Here is a 21,541-nt window from a genome sequence, read left to right as displayed (position 1 = left end):
TGGAACTGAAAGAATTTCAATACATTTTCAGTCAAATATTCTGTTCAGCACCTGGTCCAATACATTTTGTATCCCATTAAGACTCAGATGTTTTAAGTACAACAATGAAGTCCAGCGTTACAGTTTTGTCAATTTAACAATTTAACATTAGAAGCCATAGAACAGAAAATCTGGGGCCAAAAACTTAGCATTTATTGGCTGCATAATTTCTGTCTTCTTCCATTTTTAGCCCATGAAAATAAATTTTCCGAACTATACAATTATATTGCGAGTTGTGTTTTTGTTTTTTTTAAGGTTTCCATTTGGGAATATATTTGATCTCGGTGTTTCACTATTCAAATGCCGCAGCTACAAACAAGACGTCTGACGAGAGAAGGAAGCTGGATGTACACCAGGGCTCTCTGTAAACTCTGATTTGCATTTTGTTTGACTTTTTAAACAGCAGCCCTACATGAGGAATTTTCAACAGGAAGTAAAACACAGTCGGCTTATATTATGATTCCTGTCTTATGAGCAAACCGGTGTGAAATGTCAGGAGAACAGGTTCGGTTTTAACGAGCTGCAGTCTTGTTCCAGGTCAACATCTAAAACTGACTCTGCACACTATATGTAAAGATGGACAGAGGAAAGGTGAAGAAGATGCAGCAGCATCGGTTGATTTGGTTGAAAACGATGGAGAAGAAATATGATTTAATGGCCATGGTGGAAGATGAAACATTTAGGGTGTGGTAAGAATGCTGAACGTTATTTTTATGTCCCTATCATATTGTCAGCTTAAACATAATGAAAACACTGAAATCTGAAAACGATCAATGATGAAATAATCAGAATTGATCACATTTGTGAATATCTGCGTCACAGAGATAAACCAAATAACGTGTGTTGAACTGAGACAGGCTGAGTTGGACCAAATGACGATGAAAGAATTTACCATTTTATTTATACTGAACTATAAATAAATGACAAGACAAAATATTCATGTTTTGCAGAGGCCCATCAGGGTCTGTCTTTTTGATGTAAGCTGTAAAAGCATGAAAACAAAAATAAGCTTTTGGAAAATTTGGATTAGGAAATAACCTGACAGACATCTACTTACGGCATTACATCTGTTTTGGATTCCAGGATGGAAACATCAGCATATCATGTTATTTTAAGGTTTGAATATTCAAATAGAGTCTAGGTGCTAAAACAAGAATCGGCATCAGGAACTGAGCATTTCTCTGAGGACGGTCTACAACCAAACATCAAGCTGTTGGATCATTTTGACTGCATATAAAAAGGAGAAAACCAGTTTTAAGTTTGTATTTAATAACGATGTGAGCAGATATATTATTAGTAAGGGATTTCTGAAAATTAGATATTTGCTGTTGGCTTTTTTTCTTTAGTGACCATCTCTAAACAAAACAGACAAAGTAAATATGCAGTGGAATGTGTTTCTTCTTACTGTAATGGGTAAGCTCATACATAAATAATATTATTGATACTTTATCTAAAATGATTGCAGTTTAATGTCGGCTCATAAAACAATTGGATGGTAACACAAGAAAAGTTTTATTCTGCGTCACATAAAGCCGACTCGCACTGTGATTTAAAACAAGTTTGTTTTTGTTTTGTTTTTAGCTCAGAATCATCTGATGGACTGTCAGCTCTATCAGTTTCACTACATTAATGAGAATAAGACCTGGACTGAAGCTCAGCAGTACTGCAGAGAGAAACACACTGACCTGGCCACAGTGACTAACATGAAGGACATGAAGAGACTCATCAACATCTCAGCTGGAGATCAGAGGGAAGCTTGGATAGGTCTGTATGATCAAACACACGGTAACTGAACATGGTACTGGTCTCTGCCTGAAGTGGAGTTCAATGAAAGTGAGACAAACTGGGCAGCAAGCGAACCAAATAATCTCCCACCTGAAGGCCAAAACTGTGGGATTATATGGAAAGATGGCTCTAATTTTCTCCAGTGGGGAGATTTATCCTGTAATGAAAAGAAATCATTTATCTGTTATAGTGGTGAGTAGTCCTTTGTGTTAGCCTACATGTCTCGTTAATGTTTGCTTTAAGACGTAGATGTGATATTTTGTGCGTTGATATCTTTATTTCACAGAAAATAATTCATCACAGAAATACCACTTGATTAATGAAGCAAAGAACTGGACAGAAGCTCAGAGTTACTGCAGAGAGAAACACACAGACCTGATCAGTGGAATGAAGCAACTACAGGATGGAAACATGAACAATGGCTTAAATGTAGGGATTTCAGTTTCAGACTACATCTTTATTGGTCTGTTCAGAGACACCTGGAGGTGGTCAGATGGAAACAGTTCCTCCTTCAGACACTGGAATCTACAGTTTAACAATCAGATAATCAACAGTGGTCAATGTGCCATGACTGTGTTTGATGATGGAGGCAGATGGAAGAATGAGAACTGTACTGAAAGAAAACCCTTCATCTGTTATGGTGGTGAGATGTTGTTTTCTATTTGCATGCACATTCCTGGTCAAACAATTGGGAGCAAGATCACTTTCCTTTTTTTTTTTTTTGCTGTAGCCCTCTCTGGGTTTATAAGCACCATACATACAAATATTGAATTAGATTTAGTTTTTTTTCAAAATTGTGGCTCTTAAAATTGTTCTATTTTAAACCAAATCCTTCTTTCTTATTGTTAAAGTTTTTTCCTGCAAATGTTTGGTTCCACTTATATCTAAAAATTGAATTTGGTGTCATGGTGATTATTAATGAAATTAAAGTCTGATCCATTATTGGTATTCAAATGAAACACATATTTCAGAGACTTTCTTAAAGGGGCAGTGTTATGTAAAATCTATTTGACATAATTCTATAATGCTATTTGCTCATCAAAAACATACTTGAAGTGTTACCTTGTTTCTCCATGCATGTTTTAGAAATTCCTTAATCTCCCGTAGCAACAATTTGGTGCTCCCCCACAACTCCTTCATTCAGCTCCTTCAGACTAGCCAACAGCAATTAGCAACAATGAACTCAGCACATTTCTGAGTTCATTATACGAGCCACTTCTCAGTGAAAAGCGGATTAAAAGAATGCTAAAGGGTTAATAGAGGAGCCATTCTGTGATGACTTCCTGAAGGCGGAGTTTCAGAACGAGCAGGAATTTTTAAAGAGACAGAGACTCAATTTTAAGGCATTAAATTGTTATGTAAAATTTCTAAAAGTTATCTTTTCCATAAAACATTATTATCACAACTCAAGTTAACATAGTTACTTGATTATGCTATAAAATGACACTATGTACCTAGAAAACACATAATACTAACCCTTTAAGAAGGATGGATAAACTGAGTGATAAACTATTAGTCCACAATAACGGCCTGAGTAAAGCTACAGATAAGATGTTTGTTTTCCTTATTTCAACAGAAAGTACAGTGATCCTGATCAAAGAAAATAAAACCTGGGAGGACGCTTTGAACTACTGCAGAGAGAACCACCATGGCCTGGTCACCATCACCGACTCTGATGAGCAGAGATTGGTCCAGCAAATAGCCCAGTTTGCTTTAACTCCTTTTGTCTGGACGGGTCTGCACTACGCCTGCACTCTGGATTTGTGGTTCTGGGTCAGTGACGAGGTGGTCAGCTACGAGAACTGGAACCAAGATGGACCGATGGACGACTGTGACATGTCTGGAGCCATGGAGACGGGAGGAAAACATCAGTGGTTTAAGAAAAACGATCCAGAGAAGTTTAACTTTATCTGTTCTAAACATCCTCCAGGAGAATAAGTGTTGTATTATATAACACTTACTCTCAAACAGGCTGTATATGAATGCTGATATATGTTGAAAAGGAAATGTTTGAACATTGTAGGTCACATTGTTTGGATTTTGTTCTGCTTTACGTCATAAGCCATGTGTGGCACGTAAAATATGTTCACTCAAAGCAATATGTCTATCCTAACCCTAACTGTAAGAAAGAATGATAAAAAAACATAATACTTGTTTTTAATGTGATCTAATAATATCCATGTATATATTCTTATGCTATCCAGAACGCTCACTTGTTATTGGTCCATATATTAAACTATCATGTTAAATACTCTATGTATCGAAGCAAAAAGGCAATAAATAATCACCAAAAATGTATCGGCTTATTTCTTCGTTAGGTTTAAGATGTGGATTACTGCCACACTGAATACAACGTGTTAATAAATGTGGACCAGCAGAGAGTCGTAGAAGTTGATAAGAAAACTTTTCATTTTGGCTTCTTGTCTTTAGTTCACATGTTTCTGTAAAATTCTCCCGACTTCTGATGAAAAGCTGAAATTGGGAAGAGCAAACATTTCGCCCTTCACCCCCTGCCCACAATTTAAATTGAACATAAGTTATTATTGTTGCATAAATTATGTTACCTAGCAACTAAACAACAAATTTTAAACATTGAGGGTGGGGAGACATCAGAGGGTTACAGTGTTTGATATATTTATGTGTTAATTCCCAGTAGAGATAAAGATAAAGATGGTGGCTGGAAGAATGTTTCCAATTTGCAATGTGTCTCCTACTGCAGTTTAATACAAGGTCCATTGTTTGCTGTTGTATTGAGGATATTGATTTGGATGGAACTGAAAGAATTTCAATACATTTTCAGTCAAATATTCTGTTCAGCACCTGGTCCAATACATTTTGTATCCCATTAAGACTCAGATGTTTTAAGTACAACAATGAAGTCCAGCGTTACAGTTTTGTCAATTTAACAATTTAACATTAGAAGCCATAGAACAGAAAATCTGGGGCCAAAAACTTAGCATTTATTGGCTGCATAATTTCTGTCTTCTTCCATTTTTAGCCCATGAAAATAAATTTTCCGAACTATACAATTATATTGCGAGTTGTGTTTTTGTTTTTTTTAAGGTTTCCATTTGGGAATATATTTGATCTCGGTGTTTCACTATTCAAATGCCGCAGCTACAAACAAGACGTCTGACGAGAGAAGGAAGCTGGATGTACACCAGGGCTCTCTGTAAACTCTGATTTGCATTTTGTTTGACTTTTTAAACAGCAGCCCTACATGAGGAATTTTCAACAGGAAGTAAAACACAGTCGGCTTATATTATGATTCCTGTCTTATGAGCAAACCGGTGTGAAATGTCAGGAGAACAGGTTCGGTTTTAACGAGCTGCAGTCTTGTTCCAGGTCAACATCTAAAACTGACTCTGCACACTATATGTAAAGATGGACAGAGGAAAGGTGAAGAAGATGCAGCAGCATCGGTTGATTTGGTTGAAAACGATGGAGAAGAAATATGATTTAATGGCCATGGTGGAAGATGAAACATTTAGGGTGTGGTAAGAATGCTGAACGTTATTTTTATGTCCCTATCATATTGTCAGCTTAAACATAATGAAAACACTGAAATCTGAAAACGATCAATGATGAAATAATCAGAATTGATCACATTTGTGAATATCTGCGTCACAGAGATAAACCAAATAACGTGTGTTGAACTGAGACAGGCTGAGTTGGACCAAATGACGATGAAAGAATTTACCATTTTATTTATACTGAACTATAAATAAATGACAAGACAAAATATTCATGTTTTGCAGAGGCCCATCAGGGTCTGTCTTTTTGATGTAAGCTGTAAAAGCATGAAAACAAAAATAAGCTTTTGGAAAATTTGGATTAGGAAATAACCTGACAGACATCTACTTACGGCATTACATCTGTTTTGGATTCCAGGATGGAAACATCAGCATATCATGTTATTTTAAGGTTTGAATATTCAAATAGAGTCTAGGTGCTAAAACAAGAATCGGCATCAGGAACTGAGCATTTCTCTGAGGACGGTCTACAACCAAACATCAAGCTGTTGGATCATTTTGACTGCATATAAAAAGGAGAAAACCAGTTTTAAGTTTGTATTTAATAACGATGTGAGCAGATATATTATTAGTAAGGGATTTCTGAAAATTAGATATTTGCTGTTGGCTTTTTTTCTTTAGTGACCATCTCTAAACAAAACAAAGTAAATATGCAGTGGAATGTGTTTCTTCTTACTGTAATGGGTAAGCTCATACATAAATAATATTATTGATACTTTATCTAAAATGATTGCAGTTTAATGTCGGCTCATAAAACAATTGGATGGTAACACAAGAAAAGTTTTATTCTGCGTCACATAAAGCCGACTCGCACTGTGATTTAAAACAAGTTTGTTTTTGTTTTGTTTTTAGCTCAGAATCATCTGATGGACTGTCAGCTCTATCAGTTTCACTACATTAATGAGAATAAGACCTGGACTGAAGCTCAGCAGTACTGCAGAGAGAAACACACTGACCTGGCCACAGTGACTAACATGAAGGACATGAAGAGACTCATCAACATCTCAGCTGGAGATCAGAGGGAAGCTTGGATAGGTCTGTATGATCAAACACACGGTAACAGAACATGGTACTGGTCTCTGCCTGAAGTGGAGTTCAATGAAAGTGAGACAAACTGGGCAGCAAGCGAACCAAATAATCTCCCACCTGAAGGCCAAAACTGTGGGATTATATGGAAAGATGGCTCTAATTTTCTCCAGTGGGGAGATTTATCCTGTAATGAAAAGAAATCATTTATCTGTTATAGTGGTGAGTAGTCCTTTGTGTTAGCCTACATGTCTCGTTAATGTTTGTTTTAAGACGTAGATGTGATATTTTGTGCGTTGATATCTTTATTTCACAGAAAATAATTCATCACAGAAATACCACTTGATTAATGAAGCAAAGAACTGGACAGAAGCTCAGAGTTACTGCAGAGAGAAACACACAGACCTGATCAGTGGAATGAAGCAACTACAGGATGGAAACATGAACAATGGCTTAAATGTAGGGATTTCAGTTTCAGACTACATCTTTATTGGTCTGTTCAGTGACACCTGGAGGTGGTCAGATGGAAACAGTTCCTCCTTCAGACACTGGAATCTACAGTTTAACAATCAGATAATCAACAGTGGTCAATGTGCCATGACTGTGTTTGATGATGGAGGCAGATGGAAGAATGAGAACTGTACTGAAAGAAAACCCTTCATCTGTTATGGTGGTGAGATGTTGTTTTCTATTTGCATGCACATTCCTGGTCAAACAATTGGGAGCAAGATCACTTTCCTTTTTTTTTTTTTTTGCTGTAGCCCTCTCTGGGTTTATAAGCACCATACATACAAATATTGAATTAGATTTGGTTTTTTTTCAAAATTGTGGCTCTTAAAATTGTTCTATTTTAAACCAAATCCTTCTTTCTTATTGTTAAAGTTTTTTCCTGCAAATGTTTGGTTCCACTTATATCTAAAAATTGAATTTGGTGTCATGGTGATTATTAATGAAATTAAAGTCTGATCCATTATTGGTATTCAAATGAAACACATATTTCAGAGACTTTCTTAAAGGGGCAGTGTTATGTAAAATCTATTTGACATAATTCTATAATGCTATTTGCTCATCAAAAACATACTTGAAGTGTTACCTTGTTTCTCCATGCATGTTTTAGAAATTCCTTAATCTCCCGTAGCAACAATTTGGTGCTCCCCCACAACTCCTTCATTCAGCTCCTTCAGACTAGCCAACAGCAATTAGCAACAATGAACTCAGCACATTTCTGAGTTCATTATACGAGCCACTTCTCAGTGAAAAGCGGATTAAAAGAATGCTAAAGGGTTAATAGAGGAGCCATTCTGTGATGACTTCCTGAAGGCGGAGTTTCAGAACGAGCAGGAATTTTTAAAGAGACAGAGACTCAATTTTAAGGCATTAAATTGTTATGTAAAATTTCTAAAAGTTATCTTTTCCATAAAACATTATTATCACAACTCAAGTTAACATAGTTACTTGATTATGCTATAAAATGACACTATGTACCTAGAAAACACATAATACTAACCCTTTAAGAAGGATGGATAAACTGAGTGATAAACTATTAGTCCACAATAACGGCCTGAGTAAAGCTACAGATAAGATGTTTGTTTTCCTTATTTCAACAGAAAGTACAGTGATCCTGATCAAAGAAAATAAAACCTGGGAGGACGCTTTGAACTACTGCAGAGAGAACCACCATGACCTGGTCACCATCACCGACTCTGATGAGCAGAGATTGGTCCAGCAAATAGCCCAGTTTGCTTTAACTCCTTTTGTCTGGACGGGTCTGCACTACGCCTGCACTCTGGATTTGTGGTTCTGGGTCAGTGACGAGGTGGTCAGCTACGAGAACTGGAACCAAGATGGACCGATGGACGACTGTGACATGTCTGGAGCCATGGAGACGGGAGGAAAACATCAGTGGTTTAAGAAAAACGATCCAGAGAAGTTTAACTTTATCTGTTCTAAACATCCTCCAGGAGAATAAGTGATGTATTATATAACACTTACTCTCAAACAGGCTGTATATGAATGCTGATATATGTTGAAAAGGAAATGTTTGAACATTGTAGGTCACATTGTTTGGATTTTGTTCTGCTTTACGTCATAAGCCATGTGTGGCACGTAAAATATGTTGACTCAAAGCAATATGTCTATCCTAACCCTAACTGCAAGAAAGAATGATAAAAAAACATAATACTTGTTTTTAATGTGATCTAATAATATCCATGTATATATTCTTATGCTATCCAGAGCGCTCACTTGTTATTGCTCCATATATTAAACTATCATGTTAAATACTCTATGTATCGAAGCAAAAAGGCAATAAATAATCACCAAAAATGTATTGGCTTATTTCTTCATTAGGTTTAAGACGTGGTTTTGTGGATTACTGCCACACTGAATACAACGTGTTAATAAATGTGGACCAGCAGAGAGTCGTAGAAGTTGATAAGAAAACTTTTCATTTTGGCTTCTTGTCTTTAGTTCACATGTTTCTGTAAAATTCTCCCGACTTCTGATGAAAAGCTGAAATTGGGAAGAGCAAACATTTCGCCCTTCACCCCCTGCCCACAATTTAAATTGGACATAAGTTATTATTGTTGCATAAATTATGTTACCTAGCAACTAAACAACAAATTGAATGTGATTTAAAACAAGTTTGTTTTTGTTTTGTTTTTAGCTCAGAATCATCTGATGGACTGTCAGCTCTATGAGTTTCACTACATTAATGAGAATAAGACCTGGACTGAAGCTCAGCAGTCAGAAACACACTGACCTGGCCACACAGACTAACACTAAATAAAACATTTCAGCTTTTATTAAATACATATCAAAACATCAATTGTTAGTAAAAAAAAACATTCTCTTCTCAAATATAAACGATAATAAAGCAGCATGTATTATAAGACTGGTGGATCACCAGGATTTATTTGTTTATTTTACTTGTTTGTTCATTTTAAATAGCGTTTTTTTATGCACCAGTAACAGTAAAAACACAGTAAGCTAGATTTGACGCACTGAACTTGGTGCGAGGATGTGCAAACCAATTTGCATTTTACTCAGTCTGTTGTAGCTCTGAAAGAGTCAATGAGTTTTAACACTGCGAAATTTACTGTGCAGTTTGTAATTAGCTTGCACATGTGCACATTTCTCTGCTTTCAGTATAAGGGTTATACTGAAAGCAAATATGATGTTCAAATTTCATGCTATTAAATACTGAGGAATTATATGTAAACGTCTCATTTTGAACACATTAATAAATGCATTTCTAACGTGCTCTTTCTGTCATTAGTTTTGACATTGAGCAAAATGAAGCAATTTTGCTCATTTTAACTGACGTAAAACAAGAAACTGATTGAACTTTAGACAATGAGGAAACAAGGTGTGTGTGTGTTTTTGAGATAATACTTCATTAGTCTCATTAGTGGTAAATGTATGATGGGACAGTGCAATGTTAAACATTGACCAGCAGATGGCACCATATTTAGTCATCTCAAATAAAGACTAAACTGAACTACTGCAAAAAAAACTATGAGAGGCCCCTCTCACACTCAGGTAAGCTGAGCATGAGCCATTATACTGAGAAATCTCTCTGATGTCACCAATATAATGTCGATTCAGAATACTTTAACGAGACCATCTGGGTGAACTCCTCCTCTACCTCATTTTATAGATGTAGAGGTTTGGCTCTTCTGCTGCAGCAACAAATTACTCGTTTTTTTTCCCCATTCAAAAGCCCCAAAAAACACAATCTGACTCCGAGAAAAATGTAAAAGAGACAATGCAAGTGACCCAACGGGCAGTGACGGAAATAATCTGCTGTCTGCGCCTACGTTCATTATGTCATCGGGACACAAAATTGTTGCGTCTTTGGTGCAGAAAGAGAGAAAGTTTTTAGAACCAGGCACAGCTGAGGTGACAAGACAAACCACAACAAAGTGCTTTGTAACTTCACACAAACATCAACTTGTGATGGTCTTCATTCTCTTGACTCATGACTTCCAGAGGTATATCAATTATTCAACACATAGTTTGGTAGATCAAAAAAAATGCATTTCAGCTCCACTACATGACTAATGTACATGACTAATAAGTTGACATTTCTCAAACAATTCAGGTTTTTTTCTCAAGCCACCATTAATGTTACCTTTTACACACATTCATCTGCTCTGATCCAAATAGCTTAAGTACAAAATGAGGAACACTATTGTCCCTCACAGCACCTGTGCACATCAAGCACAGTGCGGTTTGAAGAGTTGGGTAATAACTAGTTACAGTTACTTTACTTCTCTACCCACTGAGTGAAACACAAACATGTTTTAACCAAAAATTCACCGGACACAAAACACACCTGCAGTTTTTGTTGAAGTGTCAAAAGTTTTTACTATTGGAAAAAAAAAACTGATTTGGAGAAATTTTCTTTTACTGCATTTTCTTATTTTTTGTTACTTATACAGTAACAAAAATGAGTTAATTTTTTTTATTTTAGTCCTTAAAATACCAAAATTTACACTTAACTTTTTATTTTGATCCATCTGATGTTTTTTTTTAAATATTAAATGACTGTTAATCAGATGATCAGAAACTCAGTATTTGATTAGACTTTTTTTTTTTTTTTAAACCAAATAGCATGTGCCTGAGGCGTCTAGAATTTGCACCAGAGAAAAGCTGCAGTGTTACTTTGCTGAATTATTTCATGTCAGCTCATTTGCTTCATGCATGTTCCTTTGAAGCAGAACAGACAGAAACACGGTTTCCTCGCCTGCTGCTCTCGACTCAGGATGATTTACATTTTTGGACCTTTTCTTAAAATTTCCAAATGTTTGTGTGGAACACGTACACAAGCACTCTACTCAATGCTCATGTAAATGGAGAGAGAACACATGTAAAAATACTAATATTCTTTCCATTATTACACCATTAAGTGATAACATATCTATTAATGTCAATTATTCAATGATAATTCTTATTTTATTGCAAACTCTACTCCTGCTGCCTACCTGCTGCTGTCCTCACAGTAAACAGCGCCCTCTTGTGGGTCATTTTGGTTCATTTTAGGTCAGTCACTTGTGTCATAATTGCATATGTTAATATTTGATTCTTAAGTCTATTGTTATTGCACCAATGCTAACTATGAACAATGAATTGACTTTTTCCTAGACATTAGCACTAAGCTAACAGCGTTGTGTGTAGCATGTGAGATTAGCATACCAGCTACTATATGTTGGAATAGTTATATGACAGTATATTACAGTATGTCATTGAACATACATGCAAGTTTTTCCTAAAACATTGGGGGGAGGGTTGCTTATAAAGTTTAATGGTGTTTTCCTGTGGGAGATTTTTCCTTTCATCAAAACTGTTCATCTATCAGCCAAACTGTGTGAGAACACTGAGGGAATGCAGAAACATATCCTTAGTTGTGATTAAATGCCTAAATAATTATGCTTTTGTATTTTCACACACCTTTTCTGATAGTAGCCTTCCTCGGAAACACATAATAATTATTTGCTTACACTACAATTATACATATTATATGAAGTTTAAACAAAAATGAAGAAGAGGACTCGTGAGAACTCCCTCATCTGAACTGACCAAATATTTTTACTTCAAAAATATCTTAGTGAGGTCCATGTCAGAAATCCCCTCTATCAGTGATTTCTATCACTGCTTTAGGGGAAGACCGACTGTTAATGGTACATGAGGAACCAGTCATTTCAGTCAGAGCAGAGACGGTCAGGTGACCTGATTGTGAAAACCTCCTCACTCTCCACTCAGCAGAGTTTCCTCCACAGTTCAGTGGCACAGACTCAGAGGTGAAGTGTTGCTCTCTGTCAGGACTCACTGAGAGAGACGCTGCTGGATGAGAGACTAAATAAAACAACATAAAAATATGGAATGAGTTGAAACATTCTCATTGTTTTGATTTTAAATATTGCTTAACAGCATTGTTTGATGAACAAAAAATCCTTCAGGCTTTTTGTGCTTTATGAACTTTCTTATTTCTTATTATTTTAAACCAGTTTAAGCTAAATTAAACTGGTTTAATTTAAGCCAGTTGCACATGATCCTTGTAGCCATTTGAGTTAAGAGCTACCAGTGCAGTAAAGTTAGGAATGAAAAGAACTGTAACTTTGTAACTTTGGTTCGCTGTAAACACAGAAGTACTCTGGGTTTCCTCTTTCAGCTTTGCATGCGTTTCCTGCTGTGTGTCTCTGTACATGAATGACAACGGCCCATTGATGCCATCAGGCAGCAGCTCCTGATCAGCCATTGTTAGACTGATCAGGAAGAAAACCAGAAGAACCTCCAGCCTGCAGTCTGATCGTCATGGTTACAGCTCAGTTACCATGGCTTCAGGGTTCTTCCCTGATTCAGACAGCCTGTCCTGACTGATGTATGGATTTTCTCTAATAAAAACAAGCTTCAGCTCCTATAGTGAATGATTATTACCTTATTTGGAAATTTAAAAAAGTCAGTATTGACCTTACTAATAAAACTTGTTTATATTTGTAAAACAACTTTTCATAAATAACAAACTGAGAATAAAAAACATTAGCACGTCTACTTTTCTTGTACTTTTCTTGTGTTTATGTCCAACCAGCTACTGGAACGACATTTACTGTCACAATCATTAAATCACAGATTAAAAAATACTAAAATTCAATGGAAACTGGAACAAGATAACTTGGGTCGAATGATGTAGAAAAAATGAGAACATTGTGTTACAGTGGATCAGGCCTCATCTTTCTGATGTGAAATAATACAATGATGAAAACAAAATTGATAATTTGGAAAATTATTAATGGAGTCTAAGCTGACTGTGATCTACCTGTGGAGTGACAGTAGTATTGGATTCCAGGATGTAAACATCAGCATATCAGGTTCCTTTATGGTTTGAATATTCAAATAGAGTCTAGGTGCTAAAACAAGAGATCAGTGTCAAGCATTGAACATTTCACTGAGGACGGTCTACAACCAAACATCAAGCTGTTGGATCATCTTGAATCCATGTGAACGGACATAACCAGATTTAAGTTTGTCTTTATCATTGTATGTTTTATATTATATTATTAGAAAGGTATTTCTGGAAATTACATTTATTATTTGATGGGTTTTTTTTCTTTAGTGTTCATGTCTAAGCAAAGTAGATGGACAAAGTAAATATGCAGTGGATTCTGTTTCTTCTTACTGTAATGGGTGAGTTTCTCTAAAGAAATATTATTGAGATTTTACCTAAAATAGTATTAGAGATTTTATGAGGGCAGTTTAATGTGCCCTCATAAAATCAGTGGATGAGAACAAGAGTTTGGTGATGGTGTACTAAGCATTAAACTGTCTTGTGAATAACACAAAACAAGTTTGTTTTTGTTTTGTCTTTAGCTCAGAATCATCTGATAGTTTCAGATGATTCTGAAACTATGTTAGTGAGGAAAAAACTTGGACTGAAGCTCAGCAGTACTGCAGAGAGAAACACACTGACCTGGCCACAGTGACTAACATGAAGGACATGAAGAGACTCATCAGTGTCTCACTAGGAGATATAAAGGAAGTTTGGATTGGTCTGTATGACCAAAGAAACGTAAATAGAACATGGTACTGGTCTCTGCCTGGGGTGGAGTTCAATAAAAGTGAGACAAGCTGGGCAGCAGATGAACCAAATAATCTTGGATCTGAAGGCCCAAACTGTGGGATTATATGGAAAAGTTCCCCTTCTTTTTCTCAAGTGGGCAGATTTATCCTGTAATGAAAAGCACAATTTTACCTGCTATCATGGTGAGATAATAATAGTCCTCTGTGTTTGTCAAAATCCTCTCATTCATGTCTGTATTAATACTCACACGTGAAAGTGTTTTGTGCTCTGACTTGTTTACTTCACAGAAAATGACTCATCACAGAAATATTTCTTGATTAAAGATATGAAGACCTGGCTGGAAGCTCAGAGTTACTGCAGAGATAAACACACAGACCTGATCAGTGGAACGAATGGAGAAGTGAGCAAGGGGTTAAATTTAATGACTGCAAATTCAAGATACATTTTTATTGGTCTGTTCAGAGACACCTGGAGGTGGTCAGACGGAAACAGTTCCTCCTTCAGACACTGAAATCTACAGTTTGACAATCAGATAGTCAACAGTGGTCAATGTGTCATGACTGTGTTTGATGATGGAGGCAGATGGAAGAATGAGAACTGTGACAAGAAAAAACATTTAATCTGTTATGGTGGTGAGATGTTCTTACAAAACTCTAAACATTGAATAAAAATGAATAAGAGAAAAATTGCTATTTAAAACTCAACTTAGGATCAACAAAGATTTCACTTTGTATCTGTGTAAATACTACTGACTAAAGGTTTGTAGTAAGACCAAATTTGTCCAAATAAGTAACAAAGCCTGATTGTTTTTCTGTAAAACATAAAACAACAAAACAAAAACAACAGGAATATTTAAAAGGAGTCACTAAGGGTGCTTTTCTTGCACAAACTTTCTTTAAAGTAACAACCCCTGATTATTCTAAACATCAAACATACAGAATGCAGGATTTGACTTTTGTTTTGTTTCTTTGCATTAAAATTGTGCAGCAAAACGTTCAGTTTGCTTCAACTGATCATGTCTGGATCGGGCTGAGCTACGCCTGCACTCTGGATTTGTGGTTCTGGGTCAGTGATGAGATGGTCAGATACAGCAAGAATACAGAGGAGAATACAAATGGTTTAAAAGAAATTATACAGAGAAGTTTAACTTCATCTGTTCTAAGAATAGGCGAGGAGAATAAGTGATGTTTGAAGTCTGATACGAGGCAGTTAAATAATGAAACAATTTATGTTTTTGTTTTATTTTACTTATGTCATATGTAAATTATTTTCAGTCAAGGAATATAGTAAAGTCTATTCTGACCTAATCAAAGAAAAATTTACTAAAAGGGGAAAAAAACACAAAACATACAACTTGCTTTGGATTTGATGTTTTGATTTCTACTGTTTGTATTTTTTCTATTTAGATTGCGCTCCTGTTCTAATGGTCACTATAATAAAATATCATGTTTAAATATGTTTGAAAGCAATAAAGACAATACTTGACTAAAAATGTACTGACTTATTAGGTTTTTATTATGTATTTTTTGTAAACTGTAGACATATTTGAATACAAATTAGTTACATAAATTTGAACTTGTTAATAAATGTAGAACAGCACAGAGTCATGGAACCTGACATGATGAGAGATGATCTTTTTGAGTTGAAATTGGGAAGAGGAAACATTTTGACCACAAAGTAGATTTCATTTTTTACATGGCAGCCATGTTATTATTGCTGCTTATATGTTTTTACTCCAAGCCGTGAAGGATTAATATAATATTTACAAATGTTCTTCAACCCTCCCAGAGTTTAAGCCTAATGCTCAGGAGGAGAGCTGCAGATGTCACGGTCGGACAACGGACAAGCGATTTGGGTGTCCTGTCAGACAGTCAGTTCCCAAAACCACACACACACACAAAAGTCTCGTAAAAGCGCAAGCGGGGTCTGTGCGAACCAGCCAGACCCCATTCCTTGACAACGCGGGAGGGCTCAGAAATAATAAAGCAGCAAAAACCCTAACCCTAACTTTGGAGGGTTTGGGTATGTTGATAAAAGATTCTCAGTAGCGATTAAGATTATGATGGTGTCTTGAAGAATGTTTCCATTGAGCAATGTAAACAGTAAATATTCAGAAAAATATTCTGCTCAATACGGTGTCCTATGCATTTTTGCACATTACTCTATACTGCTCATATATTTACCCAATTGAAGATGCAAATTAACAAAGAAATTAAATTTAAAAAGTGTCAATTTAGCAAGATAATTTTAAAACTCAAAAGAGGAAATTTGAGGCAATGAGCTCAACATTTCTTGGCTGCATAATTTCTGTCGTCTTCAACCTTCTTTAAAATGCACATTTATTATTAATCAAGATTTGATTCCCAAAACATAACATTATATCTTGAGTCAGAACAAAGAAGTTTTTGACATAAACATCTGAACACCTTCCATTAGGGATTAAATATGATGTCAATATTTCACTATTCCAATGCTGCAAGGGCGTAGGGACAAGTTTCAAGTTTATCATTGGGCGGGACATATGTCGGAAACCTGACAGATCCATAAATAGCTTGAGCAGAAATGTCAAACCACGGTGTCATCAACGCGTCACCTGACCCCTGGTAATGCGTAATCTAACACTTTACTAATTACAGTCCAATAATCAGATTAAAGTTACGTAGTCAGTGGTGTTCAGGAATGCATCACAGTCCTGATCTGGTGAGCTCTTATCCACATCAGCAGAGCTGGAAAACAGGAGTTAAAGTGTTTTCAGCAAGCTTAGAGCATCTTTGATAGAGGATTACTGGTTCCTTTAAACAACCAGTTAAGAACCAGCTCTGGCACCAGGCCTGGTTAGGAACTTGAATCTTCTTGTTAGATGAGATAAAAGTTAAACAGTAATGTGTAAAATGGCCTGTACTTGTATAGCGCTTCATCAAGTCCAGAGGACTCCAAAGCTCTTCACTTTACATTCAGTCATTCACACATTTACAGGCAGATGGCCGCAAGCTCATTCCTCATCGACCGGGCCGGTGTCCTGCTAGTTTTAGTTGTCACGGCTCCAACAGAGATGATTCAAAGGGTCCAACTAGCTCCTCAGCATGTCAAAGTTCTACTGAGACCTGCTAAGAAATAAAAATTTTGATCCGTTTATGAGGAACCCGGGAAAGAGCTAAAGTATGCAGAATACCGGAGCTTGAGGGCTGGAGTAGAAGAAAAGCAGAGCGCACCGAATTTACAAAACAAGACAACAAGCTAGCGCTAGCCACTGCTCAGCCACAGGAAGCTGACTTGTGATGTGGACCTTTGTTTGGACCTTTATGACCCTTGCTGTCATAAAGATTTGGTTCAGGATAATGAGCCATGCTTTCATGAACAAACACATCAACAGCAGACAAGTCGAGAGCACAGGGAGTGCAGCGTGAGTCAGAGAGAGTGGGAGAAACTGTAACAGGAAGATTAAAAGAAACTCACTGTGAAGTAAGATGTTTTGGAATTAACTGGAACGGTTTCCCGCTGGCCCCCGCCCCCGACTCAACTCTACACTCACGCTTTGTACGCGTGAAGATGTTTGCAGCAGACAGAGGAGAGGCTGTACAACAGCACATCTTTGACCCAGAAGCAGTAGAAGTGGAGACTCCTGCACAACCATCAAACATGCAACAAGTGTTTTTTTTAAAATTGTAAGTCAACAACAAAACACTCCCAATCATGAAATGAACTCTTCCAGAGTCTGCACTGGAGAAATAGACTCAGTCTGAAGAGATAATTACAGGCCCCTGTTTGAATCTTTTAGCCTGAACACACTAAGAAAAGAGGAGACAAAAGTATATGACCATACACTTAAAACTAAAGATTTGCTAAATTTGTTTAAGCTTTACGTAGCAAACCAGCCATTCAATTACACTCTTAGAAATTTCTGTAAATCTACGGCAGAATTCTAGCAGTAACATACTGTTATTGTTAAAGTACGGTAGAAGACTGTTATTTGATGTATTTTTTTGTTGTTATAATTAAGAATGATAACTGCCAGCAAACTAGTGTAAAATAACAGTGTGACACAGTATTTTTTCTTGGGTGGACAGTTTTCTTCAATATTTGTAACTTTCACAATCAGCATTCATCCTCCAATTTTAAAGCATCAAAAGGGTAAATAAAATCACTCTGGATAATTTAACTTATGGTTTTGCATAAACGAATGAGTGAATTTGGACCAGAGATTGTGCTGTTATGTCATCTGTCATTGATTTTACTTTGGATAACCACACGTCTTGGGTCACAGTCAAGTAGGAGGGATTTTAAAGTGGAAAGTTAATCATTTATTTGTAATATTTAGCTATAGCACGAGAATTTTGTGCCTAAGGTCTGTCTAATACAAAAACAATACACGACCACATTATTTTTTTTATCTTGCATCTTCCCATAGCTGTGAATTCAAGCTAGCGTTAGCTAGGCCTAATGTTGATAACTGGTGGGAAATCATTGCAGGTAAATATTACAACTTTTGTCCATTTTTGCATATGCATACTGTTCTTCCAATACACACTTATCCATGCTATGCAGGCAACAGCAGCAGATGTTGAAACCAGGCTAAGTTTGTCAGTCAGGTTCAGGCCTCGTCTGACGTGCAAGTAGAAAGAATGACCAGGATTTACCTGTTTTGCTCATGTTGATTTTTTTCTATAATAACATGATTCTTCTAAAAAAAAAAATATTAAAAAAATTACACATGAAAGAAGACTGGAAGGCTCTGTCATTAACATGAAAGTGAAATAATTTTCAATGTCGAACCTGAAATTAATTCAGCTATGATGTGTGAAAGTATGGAATCTATAAAATGTTTGAGGAAAAATAGAACTAAACTTTTTTCTCTGCCCATCGTAGAGCAATGACCAACTAGTGGTCGGATGGATGATTCAGCGCTGAACGCCACGCCATCTTTGAGGAGCTCCGGTCAGCATTTGCGACAAGACTTGCAGCAGCGCTCGTCACTTTCAACACATTCAATCTCCAAAATCAAGATGAGGACTTTGCAGCTTATTCAGCGGTAAAACGAGTCCCAAGATTTTGTTTTGAAAACACTGCAGACAACGAGGCACATGTTTCTACCCTGATCATAAACACGATGGGCTTTTACTGTCATTTCAGGTTGTTTGTTTCTTTGAAATAATTCTGTTTCCAAATCATTTAAAGTCTAACTGATATGTCCTTAATGTGATTTAATGATGAAAGCAAGCTGTACAGAAGTCCTGGGAGCAATAAAGCTCGGAGCTCAGACACTGGTAGCAACTGGAAAGACTCAAAACAGGCGCTGGGGAGGCCGACATCCGACACAAGACAAGGACCCGACAAGGAGCAGTGGACACAGGAGGGATTAAACACACCAGGTGTAATCAGGGAACAGGAGACACAGCTAAAAGTAATCAGGGGCAGACGAGACAACACAGGAACTAAATAGACACACAGAAAACCAAATTCTCACAAACGTTATTTTTCAGTCCTTAAAGACTGCAAGAAATTATTTAAACTGAGTTTGAGTCACTAAACCTGTAATTCTTCCATTTTCGTAACACTGTTTTTGAAGTCATAACTAATTCTTAACATTGAAAGACTATGTTTTTGTAGCCGAATCCCTGAGGCCTGGCAATGTGCTCTGATTATTATTGTTCATGTGACCTTGGGTGCAGTTTCTGTTATGTGTGGAGAACCTTAAATCCTCTTTTCACCAGATCAGATAAGTTTGTAAAAATTACCAGAGGCACTGTTGCAAATTAAATACAGTTTATTGAATTCACAAATGCCTATGGGCAAAAATAGTCAGTTTATTTTATTGTACAAAAATGACCACAGTAAAACTAGGAGTCTATGCTGGCCCTGGAAACCTTATAGAGGAAAAACATATTTAAAACCCAATTGAATAAAGTTAGACTGCTTGGGGGAGGAATAATAATAAGGAAAACACAAATATAACTAAATACACCTAAGTGTTCCTCAACAAAACACACTCACACAAAAATCCCTGGTGAATACAGCAAAGAAAAGAAAAACTCCCTGTCCACTGGTCTCCTCCATCTAAATAAAACAGCTTGGGACTCAGGGACAGCAAAGGTCCTTTTTTAAAACAAGCCAGAGGGCTAGACAATAAAAACTCCCCTTCCTTAAACAAAACCAAAAAATAAATAAAATACTTTTGATCAATAATAACTATCCAAAAAAAGAAATCCTACACTAAAACTAAAACTGAAACAGTAGCAGGCCAACCTTCTCTAAAGTGAAACCAGTCGACGGCGCCCTGTATGTTAGCTCTGCACGAATCATCAGCCTTTGATCTGATCTCCTCAGCGATCGACCTGCTTTTAAATGTAAATGCTGATTACCTGTCTGGCTAACGAACCAGCAGCGCTCTGCCACAGCGTCTTCCATATATGGGCAAGAGGAAGAGTACGCAGCGCCATACTTCCGGGACAAGATGCCCCGGCGACAATCATATAATTGAATATGATTTGTACATAACCGTGCCTTTGATTAAAAAATATATGTTCTAAAGAATGTTATCTTAACCTCTATTATGTGATATAACTTAATGATCATTACTAGTAAATTAGTTCATTTACGATTACTCTTGCATACGTCTGCTCTTTTTGAACTTCTCCTCAGCCTTCAACACCATCGTCCCACAGACCCTGGTGCAGAAGCTCTCCTCCAGCTGCTCCCCTCAGGCAGGAGGCTGAGGAGCATCCAGAGCAAAACCACCAGGCTGAGGAACATTTTCTTCCCTTCAGCCATCAGACTCCTGAACTCAGGCTGCACCAAATACAGCTTCACACATGCATATCTATACATTACTTATTGTTTATTTTTAAAACAATTTTGTGTAGTAAATTTCTTAATCTGGGACCTTTGTTGGAATTTTGTAACCACAAACGAGCAAGGCGGTATGACAATAACCAGCCCTTGAATCCTTGGTCATGCATTTTAAAACTGCACCAACTGCGGCACTTTCTGAACTTCTGTTCTACTGTCAAACTAAGACTGCTCAACGTTCCTCTTTTTGCAGCAGCTTACTGATGAAATGCACGGAGTAGTGAAACTAAATGTGAGAGACACCAAATTTATCACAGTCAGATCACATATGAATATGCTGTTGATGTGTATTATAGTTCACAGATACCCCACCCAATTTGTTTGGTTTATTATAATAAGTCCAGTTTTCATTGTAGTTTGTTCATTCTTTCAGAACTTAGTTTGTCTGTCTGTCTCCTGCCTTAATCAGCAGTACTGATATTTCCTAGATGTCATTGAATGCTACTGTTTACCTGTGTTCCTTGAACGTGCGTTTTTTGCTAGTCAGTGCACCGCTGCGCTCTGCTGAGGCGTGTTAGGCACCGAGTGAGACAACGCGAGTTATTTGTGTCAACTGTCAACGTAAATAAAACCTTTTTTTTTTTTTTGCAAAGACAACTGTGCCTGATCCCAGCAACATAAATAAACAGCAAAATACTGGTAGCTACAGACGCCAGTATTTTACTGTTTAGTTTCACCGCTGCATTTAACAGTGATTGATTTTTAAAATTTATTACCGTATTAAACATGTAAA

General features: G+C 36.7%; 2 protein-coding genes across 2 annotated transcripts; both read left to right on the top strand.

Annotated features, from left to right (window-relative positions):
• Positions 1-1,843: 1,843 nt before the first annotated feature.
• On the top strand, positions 1,844-4,120 carry LOC116732377 (C-type lectin lectoxin-Lio3-like). The gene is made up of 3 exons (XM_032582499.1): positions 1,844-2,016; positions 2,111-2,467; positions 3,401-4,120. Exons 2-3 carry the CDS (start codon positions 2,212-2,214, stop codon positions 3,760-3,762), a joined length of 618 nt encoding a protein of 205 aa, XP_032438390.1. The 5' UTR covers positions 1,844-2,016; positions 2,111-2,211; the 3' UTR covers positions 3,763-4,120.
• Positions 4,121-6,037: 1,917 nt separating this feature from the next.
• Positions 6,038-8,710, top strand: LOC116733179 (macrophage mannose receptor 1-like). Its single transcript, XM_032583964.1, has 4 exons — positions 6,038-6,041; positions 6,210-6,605; positions 6,700-7,056; positions 7,991-8,710. The coding sequence occupies exons 1-4, from the start codon at positions 6,038-6,040 to the stop codon at positions 8,350-8,352; spliced, it is 1,119 nt and encodes a 372-aa protein (XP_032439855.1). The 3' UTR covers positions 8,353-8,710.
• Positions 8,711-21,541: the final 12,831 nt, after the last annotated feature.

The sequence above is a fragment of the Xiphophorus hellerii genome, chromosome 14 (assembly GCF_003331165.1).
Source record: "Xiphophorus hellerii strain 12219 chromosome 14, Xiphophorus_hellerii-4.1, whole genome shotgun sequence".
In the NCBI taxonomy this organism is placed as follows: domain Eukaryota; kingdom Metazoa; phylum Chordata; class Actinopteri; order Cyprinodontiformes; family Poeciliidae; genus Xiphophorus; species Xiphophorus hellerii.
The sequence above is the reverse complement of the archived record's forward strand: the minus strand, read 5'-3'. Positions and strand labels throughout refer to the sequence as shown.